Source organism: Podarcis tiliguerta (assembly GCF_965153285.1).
Source record: "Podarcis tiliguerta genome assembly, chromosome: 5".
Classification (NCBI taxonomy): domain Eukaryota; kingdom Metazoa; phylum Chordata; class Lepidosauria; order Squamata; family Lacertidae; genus Podarcis; species Podarcis tiliguerta.
The window spans coordinates 49127075-49140404 of record NC_139538.1 but is presented as its reverse complement, the minus strand read 5'-3'; the positions used below and the strand labels follow the sequence as shown (position 1 = coordinate 49140404).

The window sequence follows — 13330 nt, the reverse complement described above, 5'->3', positions numbered from 1 at the left end:
GCAGCTACTGTGTGATTAGCTGTCGTCTGTTTCCATTCATAGTCAGGCCCTGCAGAGGAGAAGTGAGCTTCTTCCCTTCAGTTGCCAATATAGCCAGAGCCCTGTACTACCTTTCCACACCTCCCTAGGTTGTTAATACACCATGGATCCCAGGATTATGGAGGCAGCACTTCACCTGCCAACTAGCTGAAAATTGGCTGGAAGTATTTCCCCACCTGCTGAGATTGTAGCTCTTTCTCAGTGTGAGTTCTGTTTGCTTGGATTTAGGAAAAGACTGAATTGTCCCTGCAAGTTAAAACCAACAGTAATGACAGGGTGAATACTGCTCAATATAGACGTCAGCCTTGCCCTGCAAGTAGACAGATTATTTTTAAGACATCTTGGTCTTTGCAGTGTCAAGCAAATATGTGCCAGCAAACCCACAACTAGCAAGAGAGCGTGTCCCTAGCCGCTTTTTCGCCATATTCTTGGAGGTGGTATCAAATGCCATTTTTGTGGTCTGTAATATGCTCTCTAATTTAATGCAATGCTTCCTCCAAAACAAAAGCATAGCATCCAAGAATGTTTCTGAGCTTGGTCTATGTGATGGACTGTTTGCATGTTGTTATTTCTGTTTGGGCCGCAGTGTTGGGTTGCAGAGACTCCTTGACAAATGGGGAAGTGGAACAGCATTTGTCTCCACCTCAGAAGAGTTTGCCAGACCTCCCACCTTCAAAAATAGTAAGTTCTTGTTTGTTCATTTACTTCCTTTCAACGTACTCTCCATAACAATAATACAAGTGCCATTCATCTTCTGGGATAGAATTTAGTACCCTTTGGAGTGAGTTGTAATGTAAGATGCAGAGGTCTGAAAAAATCCTAGAGCTGCCTTTTCTCTCTCAAATGATACATCAATATTTATTAAACATTTATAGAGCACTTACAGCATTATGGGCACTGGCAACTCTCTCTCTCTCTCTCTCTCTCTCTCACACACACACACACGTGTGTGTCAACATCTCTGCAATACGGTTTCCTCCATTGGTCTTGCTTCATCTTCAAAAATTGCATGATGATGTGGTTTAATGTCAACTACAGACCCAAGATGTCAACCCAGAATCAGAGCCTGGTTTGTAGTAGGATTAAACCAGTTTTGCAGTTCAGACACAACAGGAAACTGTAGTTTAACAACCCTGAAATGAATAGACATTTCTAATTCAGGTCTATTAACTTAAGTGGTTCAGCTCTGAATAGAACTCACATTGGATGCAACCTTCTGTGTCTCTGGAAGAAAAGAATGAATGACACTTTTAACTCATTAAAGCAGCCTTCCTCATAGGTTGGATTACAACTCCCATGAGCACGGTTGTGCTGACTGGGACTGGTGGGAGTTGTAATCCCAAACATCCAAAGGGCACCAGGTTGGGACCAGATGCATCTATCGCACCACCTAGTCCATTGTTAGAAAGAAACAATGACCAGTAGTCACTTTCTTCTCCCCTCATCCAAAACTTCATTTTGCTGTATAGGAAAATATTGCAGTTTATTTCATAAACGTAGGCAGAACTTGATGTTTTAATCTTTCTACAAAGTATGATGGTACTTGGCTTCAGCGCCAGCATGCAATAGCTGCAACTCAGGGATATGTTTCCTGCTTGGCCCCCATCGAGAAATTGGCTTTCTTTTCCAGTTTGGATTTTAAGCACTTAAATATTTAACCAGGTTCCAAAATGTTCACCAGTATTGACACACACACACACACACACACACACACACAGCTGACCTTTGTGCTATTGGGTATTACTTTCCATTTTACCATTTTGCAAAGGTGAGTAAATATTTTGCCAAGGTACCAATGGAGACAAGTTACTAGAGAGTGCTATGGTTATATTGAATCACATATCTGCCATTCTGTATACTCAAGTGAGCAGGTTCACTATATACTTCTATCTGCTGGCAATTGGAAGAGGTGTGTGTGTGTTTGTCTACTTGGAGAATCTTGTGGTTATCTTGAGCTGCATCATCTTTGAAATGGTGTTGTAAGATGAAACTTCAGCAACAAATGAGATTCATTGGTGAAGATTATTTTTTAAATGGTTTGAATCATTTAAGATTTAAAATATTGAAAGCTCTCCCAAAACTTGTGGAACCAAGTATAGTGAACTCTGTTTCAAAAGCATCAGATCTTCTTTAAGCGGGGATTTTCTTCCGAAATAAAGTGCACCTGTCTCATGCTATGAAGCCATCACGAACTGGCAGATCAATAGAAGAACAAAAGGGCAGATCAATAGAAGATGCTGAGGGATAACCTCAAATACATACTTGTCACGTCATCAGTCATGGTTCTCTCTGCAGATGTGAGGACAAATTCCATTTGCACCAAATTCATAGTATTCATATTATCGCTACTAGCAATTACATGCCACAGAAAAGCTGCCAGTTATATCTTTGTTCCTGGTGGTAACTAGGAATGGGTAATGCCTAGCCTTGCAGGCTAGACGAAGCTGCAGCTGTAGACAGGGTGGCACATGCAAGGTTCTGGGGTCCTTATTCTCCAGCTGCCTGTTTCGAAAGGAATATGCAAAGTAAATTGGCAATGCTAGTGCACAGAGATTCTTACACAACTTGTCTAGGTAGGAGCACATACACAACTCTTCCTGTGGAGGAGCAGAAAATGAGGTACATTCAGGAACCTGGAGTTGGGACCCCTAAAACGTTCACGGCAGTTTCCCTCTCTAGGCAGTTTATCCTGAAAATATTGACTTTTAGCTTGTCCTTTGGGATGCTTTCCAAAGTATTTTGTGTCTTGATTTCTTCCCTCGGCTTTGGGCTGCACATTAGGATAGATTTGGCAGCCATCCAGGGACTTTCCAGTGCTTAGAATCTTTTGAAAGTGTTGGTTTACTCCAATATTATTTATCTATTTCCTTTTTCACTTATACTGGCTTTGAAAATGTCTGGTGTATTTCTAAGCTTGACTCCTATCACCATCACCATTGAAATTACTCTTGCAAAGGGAAAACTGAAATACAATTCTCCAGTTATAAGATCAGCTTTAAATAAGAAATAAGGGACGGCTCTATTCTGCCTACTTACTGTATGCTATCCATTTAGTGTTCAATGGTTAGGTCTCTGCTTGGTTTCCTTAGGTGTGGCTTATTGTGGTTTCAGCAAAACTTAAGAGGACCACAACAACTTAATAATTTTTGGTCTGATTCAGCAAGGCGTTTCTTAACTATAGGGAAAATAATATGGTACACACAGAGATTAAATTTTGAAGCAGGGATTTTGCCAGTATGATAATATTTTTAATGGAAGCCATCTAGAGGATGCTATGAGCAGTGCCTATTTCACTAGCTGTTGAACGTGACAGTGTGGAGCAGTGATTAGACCTTGGATTGCCAAACTGTTTTGGGCTTGTGGGCACCTTGGGAACGTTCTGGGGACTGCCCAGCACAACCCACAACCACGCACACCATAACCATGCATGCACACCCAGCACCACATATTCCTTAGGCACACCATAGAACCATGGATGCCACACACAGAGAGGACTAGAATGATGTGGGTTGCCTTTGCTAGACCTAGGCACTTTGTCTTCCCCATCTGGATTTGAGCCTGAAGGACCAAGGAAATGTGTGTGTGCATGGAGGGAGTATGTTGTAAGCAAGCACAATTTGTGACACTGTTCACTGGGCACAACTGTTAAGGCCTCAGCATTAGCTTCCGGTTTTCCAGCTTTGTGGAATTTGATTGAACCTTGCTCTCAATTCTTCCTTATTCTGAATTACAGATACCATAGTGAAAATTTATTTCAGAACTCTGGGTCTTTAGCTACACATTTTCTAGCTATTGTTTGCATTCCACAGATTTCAGAAGCAAAGCAACATTCAGGATCCAAAACTGAGTCTCCAGAAGGATACTATGAAGAAGCTGAGCCCTTTGGTGTCTCACTGATTGGTACGTAGGTGTGCTCCCAAGTATTTCATTGCTTCTAGAAATAGGCAATGCAACTGCGTTGGAAAATAAATAAATAAATAAAGCACTCAGATACAAATATTGGAAATGTGATCTATAATCTATATGTTTAGTGTTTGTCACATTGTCAGTTTAATACCAGAGAATTTAAAGGGATATTCTTGTATCCAAAGATTTTTAAGAGATTGCTAACAAGTGAAGATGTTGAGTTCATTCAGAGCTGAACATGGTCACTGATGCTACATTTTCAGCTTGATCTCCACACCAAAACTGCCCTTGGCTGAATAAGGTTTACTGACTGAATAAGGGCTCAGTGAGAAAGGTAAGGATTGTAGTGTCTTTGTAAAAGTGAATAGCAACCGCCTTGCTTTCTGTTGCTGATATGAACAAGCATGTTCTAGAGAAGGTCTAGGCTCCAGTCTCTGGAAGAGCAGACTGAATTTATTTGGCCAGCTTTCCTCCTCCCCGCTTTTTTGCACATACATTACTCTATAGCACCTAGGATGGACATCGTGATTAATCATAAGTTACCACACCAAAGAGGACGTAAGAGGGTCGTTGAGGTTCTCACACTGCAATCCTAGGCATATCTCTTGAAACTAGTAGGTTTTATTTTGGAGTAAACCTGGATATGCTTAGGCTGTGACCATTACCAGTTTCTGTGCTTATTCATTTCAGACACAGAATCTCCTCATGCATACAGCGCTCTTATAATATGTGTGGAATAATAGTGAATCCCAACTGTGGTATGTGATATATTAAGGAACGATTTATGACATCCCTGGAGTAAATGGAGAGCATTTCTACATCAGTGCAACAATGCAGTGGTGACCCATATATGAGAAGAGTTTGCTGGATCAGGCCAATGGCCCACCTAGTCTGGTCTCACAGTGGCCACCCCCAATACCTCTGGGAAACCCTCCGAAAAAGCACTCTCCCCTCCTTTTTTTTTGCGATTTAATCTTTATTGATTTTAACTATTGAATCCATTTACCACAAAAAGAACAAAAGAAAAAACAAATCACATCAAATACAGATAAACTGTTACATATACAGTGGTACCTCTGGTTACATACTTAATTCGTTCTGGAGGTCAGTTCTTAACCTGAAACTGTTCTGAACCTGAGGTACCACTTTAGCTAATGGGGCCTTCCGCTGCTGCTGTGCTGCTGTCGCGCAATTTCTGTTCTCATCCTGAGGTAAAGTTCTTAACCTGAGGTACTATTTCTGGGTTAGTCTGTAACCCGAAGCATTTGTAACCCGAGGTACCACTGTAAAAGAAAGTTCTCCCATACGTTAAGACTTCCGTCCTCCTCAGTATGGGTCCTTCGTTTCCTTGTTGACTGCATATTGTAGTGCACTCTCCCCTCCTGTGGTTTCCAGCAACTGGTATTTACTACCTTTGGCATTGTCATGAGCTGTAAAATAATTGAATAGTTTATTTTTAAAATATATATACATAATGGAACTGAGTGGTACCACAAAGGCTGAACACTGAATTGTAATTATTCAAGCTGAATTTGCAACTGTTTTTATTTATGGTGCTTATCACCATAGTTTTTGGCAAAAGAGACTGTTCTAAGCAGACTGTTTCTAATTATTCCATAGTTCATCATATAAATTATGCTTTCTCCTTCTAAAAGAATTTAATGATCAGTGAGGTTCATTTGCGGGTCTTTTTCTTTCTTCCTCTCTCTCCCTCTCTTTCTTTTCCGTGTGTGCTTGTGCAGGTCTTTACGGTAGGCTTGCAGCTACTGCATCCAGACCAGGGTTGCAGGTTACTGAGGGAGTAATATATGCCACAATCACTATGGGTATGGCATGTTTTCAAAACTTACCACTCATGCATTGACTTCCTTGTCATATGAACAAAGATGGTCTTTCACCATTGATACATGGTTAAAGGATCACCGCATGATCACATTCTCATCCTGAATGCATATGTGTGGCAAGGGGTGATAAAGGATTGGAAAGTTGCTGTCTATTCTTTTGCGATCTCTTAGCCAGGAACGATCTCTTAGTAGGCAGCTCCAGAACTGTAGATGTTGCTAGCCAATCTTACCTGTGGAAGCAGAAGTCTTATTCCAAAATGCTTTTGTCATTTCCATGCACTTCAACTTCAGTGGGCTTGAGGGCAGGACATAAGGAGACAAATATTCTTGCTTGGTAATAAGCAACACAGAAGCCAGGGATGCAATGAGTGATACTAATTTAGAGAACAAATGCGACCGTTTAAAAAAATAAAACAAAACGAAGCGAGTGGAATGGTGCTGGAGCTATAGGCTGAAGAGACACCCCAGCCCATCAAATTAAATGCTGAATACAGAGAGACAAAGACAGACAGACAGACAGACAGACAGACAGAGAGATATCACTGTTTTACAATGAGGGTGACGTAACAGTTTATCGCAGAGAAAGAAAAGGGGATTGAAATGTGTTAATTAGGTTCTTTTTTGGAATTTCTTTCTGGGTACTGGTACAGAAGGAGCAGATCCACATATTGAATGAGCCGAAGTTTGGTTTCAGGAAGCCATGATTATCTTGTGCCTAGGCCAGAGTCTGGAAGAGCACAAAAGATGCTGGCTAAGCATCCTTGATTACATGGATCATTCTTCCTACCATACAAATGAGATTAAACACAGCAATGAGCCCTATATCTTGCTTTGGAGATAGGTGACTCAGCTGCCAGTTCTCTGATAGCATCACCTGAATGAGTAAATTCAGGTTACTCTATAATCCAATTAAAAACAAGAGAAAAAAATCTAGATAATTACCTCTGTGACCCATTCAAGCCTGTGCTGGAACAACACAGACTTTTTACCTAATTGGGAATGGAATATCTTACTACTTTAATACATTTCTATTTGGGGGTACCTTTTTGATGTTTCTCACTCAAAGTCTCTCTGCTTTCTAATCTGATCTTTTAGCCGATATTGTTTCCTTTCCCTTCTCCTAATAGCATTTCTCCTGAGTGCTGAAGACATGGTGCTTTGGGGAGATGCAGAAAAGTCTGGGATTTGTCAATGATCTGCAGGGATCTCAGAAACTGCTCTGTTCTCCGTGCCTTTATATTATGAATCATTTCCATTCTGTGATCAAGTTATCTCAATACTGTGGAATAGCCTATATCTCATTTAACTTCCCCTATATTGCTTTGGAATGCCTTTATAATGTAGTGAAACTTTCTTATTGCCTCTAAATTTGCTGGCTTGGAGGGAGGGCGCTAGATTTAGATGCCTTAAGCAGCTTATGCAAACAGCTTTATATTACTTCTGCTGAGTGGCCTCATTGTAACTGTTTCAACTATTTGTGTACTCAACTTTATATAATTTACAGTTTTTTTAACTTCTATATCATTTTTACTTTGCTGTCTATTTTGTATCATGGTTTCCACTGTTTTAAACAAATATTTACATTTTTGCCATTTGTCAGTTGTTTGAAATTAAAGTTTCTTTCAGCGTGGTTCTGCCCATTGGTCATTCTCCATATGCTGACTGGAGTAGCATATGTATGAATTTTGGACCTGTTTTTCAGAATGTTGCTGCAAGCCATTATCTGCCTGATATTTAGGGAGCAGCAACTAACATTTGGCAGATAACAGCTTGCACACCCTCCACAGTCCTATGCTTTCTCAGCTGGATGTATAAAACCTACAGAAAACATTTGATAGCACTTGAGGAATGTGTCTGTAGTAGGAGACTGAGCTGGGTGTGTCTGTACCAAAGTTGTAAAATGAAAGTCTTTGGTGGCCACATCCTTGCAACCTCAAACAATTTGTATGATTGTGAGATTACCTTGCAGCACTGCTGCTTGGCTTTTATTAATTAGCCAGGCAAAATATTCCCAGCAAAATGTGCTGAATGTACAAATATTTACATTTACATTTGTAAATATACATTCTATCCAATGCATTTGCTGCATCTGGAAAGCTGAGCAGAACTGAAATGTATTAACAGAGCATTTAACCTTTTTCTGGGAATACCATTCAAGCATTTCACCTTTCAGGAGAAGTTAGGGTTTCATCAATCATTGCAGCTTCACATATTCAAAACAAAATTTTATATGATTCCTGCATCATTTGATATGACCACTGCAGGGCCAGCTCTCCCATTAGGCAAAGTGAAACAACTGCCTCAGTAGGCAGATGCTGAGGAGCCATCCCTTGACTGTTCCCATCTTTGGAACACAGAGCTGTGTGTGCCACAGGGCCTGTCGTGCACCTTCAGACTAACCTGCTGTTCTCCAGGGCAGAGAGGATGCTATCCAATCCACCATAGTGAAGAAAAGTTCAACTGTCTGTCAAGTTGGCTCCTGTTCATGGAATGGCAGGAAGGCACCATCTTGTCCTTCACTTCAGACAGCAAAATGTTTGGGGTTGGTTCTGGATGGCTTGCTTGAGATCTGATTCTGGCTTGTATATGCTGATCTTAGTGTGTGGAAGACAGAAAGAAGATGAAGGAAAATGGCCTTTTCAATGGAGCAGGTCTGATTGATTAAACTTTGCAGGCCTTTAGACCTCCTTGCCTTTTACTTTTGTGTCTCTTTCGTGCATGCTGTAATTGTTCTCCAGCTTGCCTAATGGAACATGGAAGAAACACATGGCTTTGTCAATTGGAAATGCTTATAATGATGGGTTTTTTTGCCCCTATGGATGCAGATGATGGAGAAGCAGTCAGCAGCTCCTATGAATCCTATGATGAAGAAGAGAGCAGCAAAGGCAAGTCAGCCCCTCACCAGTGGCCTTCCCCTGAAGCTTCCATTGAACTCATGAAAGATGCCCGGATCTGTGCTTTCCTTTGGAGAAAAAAATGGCTGGGCCAGTGGGCCAAGCAGCTCTGCGTCATTAAGGACAACAGATTGTTGGTAAGCAAGCGGGGAACAGGGTGTCTAATATACCTTTTCTCAAAGCCAGAGCAGTTCCTAAGAGCTCTATCTAGATGTTCCTCAAAGCCCAAGAAGAACCCTGCTGGGTAAGACCCAAGGTCTATCTTGTTCAAAATCCCAGATCCCTATGGGAAGCCTACAAGCAGGACATGACTCTGGGTTGTACTGTCTGCTCCCCTATTTACTTTCAATTGATGAATTAAGACTTGTCTTACATGCATGGTGTTAGTTGCTTAGTTTGTTACATTTGCATTGCTCCCGTCCTCCCAAAGGACTAACATCAAAGACTAGGATCAATATTCACCATTGCTGCTGCTGATAACTGTTAATGTGATGAAGTTGCTATTATTGGCAGCAGTGTGGGAGACATTTGGAAAAGGGGAATGGCACAGGAGGGAGCGTCCTGGAGCTCTGCCAGTTGGAGAGGTTCATAACGGGTAATGGGAAGCTGCCACAGGGGGCAGAGTAGATGCAGCCTTGGACTATTCCCTTAGGATATGGATGAGTGAAGGTGTACCTGGATGGGAGAAGTGTATGACTGGTATGGAGATCTGCTGGGACTATAGGTTTGCCATTTCCAGGAGTTCCAGCTGCCCACCTCCAATGCCTGCTATTAACATCTGCACTGCAGAAAGTACCTACTCTATGAATGTTTCAGAGTGCAAGCAAAGGAAAACCCAATGCTGTTCCCTTTCTGCTGTTAGTATTATGGTTTCAGCTAACACAGCACTGCTGATCATGCTGGAGTCCAGCAATATCTGGAGGTTGTCTGGTTAGTGACGGCTGAAACATATATAATTATGTATCTATTCAGAAACCTTAGGATTTGGGGCTCACAATTATTTACTACTATGAACTATTCCAATCTATATTTCAATGCCAAGTTTCTGTCCTTTCTTAGATATTTTACCAGTAGGCAACGACTCTTGTTTATTCTCCATTAAACCACCTGACTCCTCCTATTTCCAGTGCTACAAGTCTTCCAAGGACCAAAATCCCCAGCTGGATGTTAATTTGTTGGGGTGCAGTGTCATCCACAAGGAAAAGAACGTGAGGAAGCAAGAACATAAGCTGAAGATCATCCCCATGAACTCAGATGTCATTGTGCTGGGCTTGCAGAGTAAAGACCAGGCAGAGCAGTGGCTCAGGGTGAGTAGACCAATCTGTCTTGATGACTTCTGCCGTTGTCCCCAGGCTGTGTGGATTTAATGCGCCCACAGTCATACCATGCTAGCACAGAAGTCAAGATCTGGCCCAGAATTTAACTACTTGAGATTTCAAGACCCTGCAGAGCTGCTGCTGTTCAGAGCAGAGAGTATTGAACTCAATGGGCAAAGAGCCTGACTGACCTGGTACAAGGCAGCTTCCTAGGTTTCTGTCTACACAGGATTATGCTAAAGGATATTTCTCAGGATGTCATGGTGCTGCTGCCATCTCTAGGTTACATCCAAATGCAGCTGTTACACAAGTGCAAGGAGGCCTTTATTCTGAGAAGGATCCTTTCCGTTTGAGCACAACTGAGAAAATCCCTTTTCCCCTTTGCACGTAGGAGGGGGAAGGGGAACTTTCTAACCCAACCCTTCCAGCAGTAATGAAGGGAGTCTTTCTTCAGTAAGAGCTCAGCTCCTTCCTCAGATGGAACTCCATTATAGAAAAGAGAAGAGGTGCCCAACCTCCTTTGGATTATTTCCTTGGACTTCCTCTATGCTTACCAAATTTTACAATAGTAAAATGCGAAAGCTTCCTTGTCAACTCACTCACTTGCCAGCTCCTTCACTTACAAGAAGGGTCTGTCGTTATTTCTAGTTAATATAATCTTTACTCCATTGAAAAAGTCCCTGAGATGCACTCCCCTTTGTTCTTCCTCGACTACACCTGAATTACACTCAGATGGAATACTGGCCTGATACTCTAACAGCTCTTTGATCCGCAGAAATCAGCTAGGGTCAGTGCAGAATTTTCTAGCACGGAGGTTTCAAGCATTATCATCTGCTAGTATTTTGCAGATAAAGTTGATATTAAAGGAACATGGAGGGGAAATTGTTTTAAAAAGTTGCCAACTCTACATGGCACATGTGGCATTTCTGCACTGCTGCTTCAGAATCCAGCCTGAATTTGCTTGGAATAGTGTTTGATCTGGGCATGAATGTCATTTCCTTTTGTGCCTTCTTTATACCAGGGATGGGGAACCTGTGCTTCAGCAGATGTTGCTGGACTGCAGCTTCAATCATCCCTGACCATTGGCCGTGTTGGCTGGGCCAGATGGGAGCAGGGAAACCAACAACCTGTGAGGAGCCAGAGGTTCTCCATCCCTGGTTTATATGGTCATTCGAGGTTCCTATCTCAACCAGAGCTTTTGAGGGACCTCTGCCTTCTCTGCATGTTAACGAGAGAGGCTTTCTATGAACTTAGCTGTGTGTCAGTTAAATGCAGAATGTATACTGTAGAACAGAAAGATATAATTGGCCACAGGATGAGGCCTTGCTCACAGCTTCTCTCTCTCCCACCATAGGTGATCCAGGAGACAAGCGGACTCTATCCAGATGGGCAAGGGGAAGGCAACCAGTATGTCCCAGACTCCCAGAGACTTAGCTATCCCAAGGTATGTTTTGTTGTTGTTTAGTCGTTTAGTCGTGTCCGACTCTTGGTGACCCCATGGACCAGAGCACGCCAGGCACTCCTGTCTTCCACTGCCTCCCGCAGTTTGGTCAGACTCATGTTTGTGGCTTCGAGAACACCGTCCAACCATCTTGTCCTCTGTCGTCCCCTTCTCCTTGTGCCCTCCATCTTTCCCAACATCAGGGTCTTTTCCAGGGAGTCTTCTCTTCTCATGAGGTGGCCAAAGTATTGGAGCCTCAGGTATGTTTTATCTCTTAACAAAAGTGATGTTCAGAGAGCAGCTTAATTTTTTTCCTGTTGCATCAAATTATTTTAAGTTTTTAAAAAATACTTCTGATTAATATACAGGAAGTCACTCCCACCATCAAAACAGGAATGTGATTGAAACTTACACTTAAAGGAAACCCAACAAACCACTTGTTTTCTGATTAAAGCATAACTGGCTCAGTGTCAAGCCATTTTTGCATTCTTTTAACATCAGCAATTCTTTTATAGCTACTCCCCCCCCCCCAAGTTTGTTTCAAGCATAAATCTAATTCTAGGAAGCTTATAGATTTAATCCTGGCCAAATCCAAATGAAAGTATTATTTCAATAAGGCTAGAATTTTAGATATCCCCAAAGCATCAGGTAAAACGAGAACTTCTTTGTAAACTGACTGTTCCAGAGTTTCAAGCTCTAATGATTTACTGAGCACAAAATTAAAGTCATCAAGCACTGGGCCTGATCCAGATAAATTAGGGGTGGGGAAATTGTGACATAAGAAGAGCCTGCTGAACAGGCCAATGGCTCACCTAGTGCAGCATTCTGTTTCTCACAGCTTGCCACAATGTAAATGAACATGTGCTGATGATGTACAACAGAGGCAGGAGCTATATATGCGAACATAAACCACAAAGAAACATTCACAGCTAGAAAGCTTCACAGCATATGGCAATGAGGACGGAAAATAAAACCCTCGTGTATAATTTTATTTTTTGAGTTGGCACAAATATGGTTGCCTGAATATACTTCAAAAAGCTTTAAAGAAAACACCAGGAGCCATTATGAATAAGGAAGACTGTGTCCAACCAGAGCAACTACACGCAGCAAAACAAAGGGGTTCTCCCAAGAGCTAGAGGAGCCTTTGCAGCATCCATCTTTGTGGGCCAAATGTTGTCCCCTGTGGAATAATCTTAGTTTGTGAATGGGTCTTCGTTTCCTCAGCTATGGATATGTGCCGACATTCATGTTTTCTTTTGTAGCATCCCTAGTTTCTGACATTATTTAGGCAACCCCTAATTTTCACGAATGCAAAGGGGTTTTCTCATCGGAGAAAGCAGCATGTCAGCCATTACTATGCTGCTGTTCTATCACTGGTGCTGGGGACCTCATCCCTGCTTCTTGTCTGCAGGTGGAGACGTCTGAGAGGTACTCAGTGGCATCAGAAAGTGGAAGCAGCACTGATGGTCACACAGAACTGACAGAAACCAAAGACGGTAATAGCCGTTCAAAAAAGATAATGTGGTTGTCGAGTGAAAAGAAGATGGAATAGTGCACTTGTCTCTAATGAGCCTTCCTACACATGACATGTGAATGGCCCCTACTTGTCCCATCCATAAACTACATACTATATATGCTTGTAGCTTAATAGCCTGCTGTGTTCGTACCTCTATTCATGGAGAGCCAGGAATTTCCAGGGACTGAGATGAGAACAGCATTACGGTACTCTACCCCTTTTTTGTTTCCACCAGTAGTTGTAGAAGGGAGTTAATGCCTGGCTCATTAAAGTAACACATTTATTCATAACTGATGTGGGTCATGTAAGTGTACATTATTAATGCTGCCACTTATATGAGTCTCTTCTTAAATTGCACCAAGCGAGATTCCGCA

At 41.9% G+C, this 13330-nt stretch overlaps 1 protein-coding gene across 3 annotated transcripts in view; it reads left to right on the top strand.

Moving 5' to 3' along the window:
* AFAP1L2 (actin filament associated protein 1 like 2) overlaps window positions 1-13330 on the top strand; it is a 74004-nt gene that overhangs the window by 51251 nt on the left and 9423 nt on the right. For all 3 annotated transcript variants that reach the window (XM_083441090.1, XM_083441091.1, XM_083441092.1), the window contains 6 exons: window positions 626-720; window positions 3849-3939; window positions 8615-8820; window positions 9811-9990; window positions 11354-11443; window positions 12852-12936. In XM_083441090.1, coding sequence (XP_083297216.1) covers window positions 626-720; window positions 3849-3939; window positions 8615-8820; window positions 9811-9990; window positions 11354-11443; window positions 12852-12936 — 747 coding nt within the window. The remainder of the gene's footprint in view (window positions 1-625; window positions 721-3848; window positions 3940-8614; window positions 8821-9810; window positions 9991-11353; window positions 11444-12851; window positions 12937-13330) is intronic.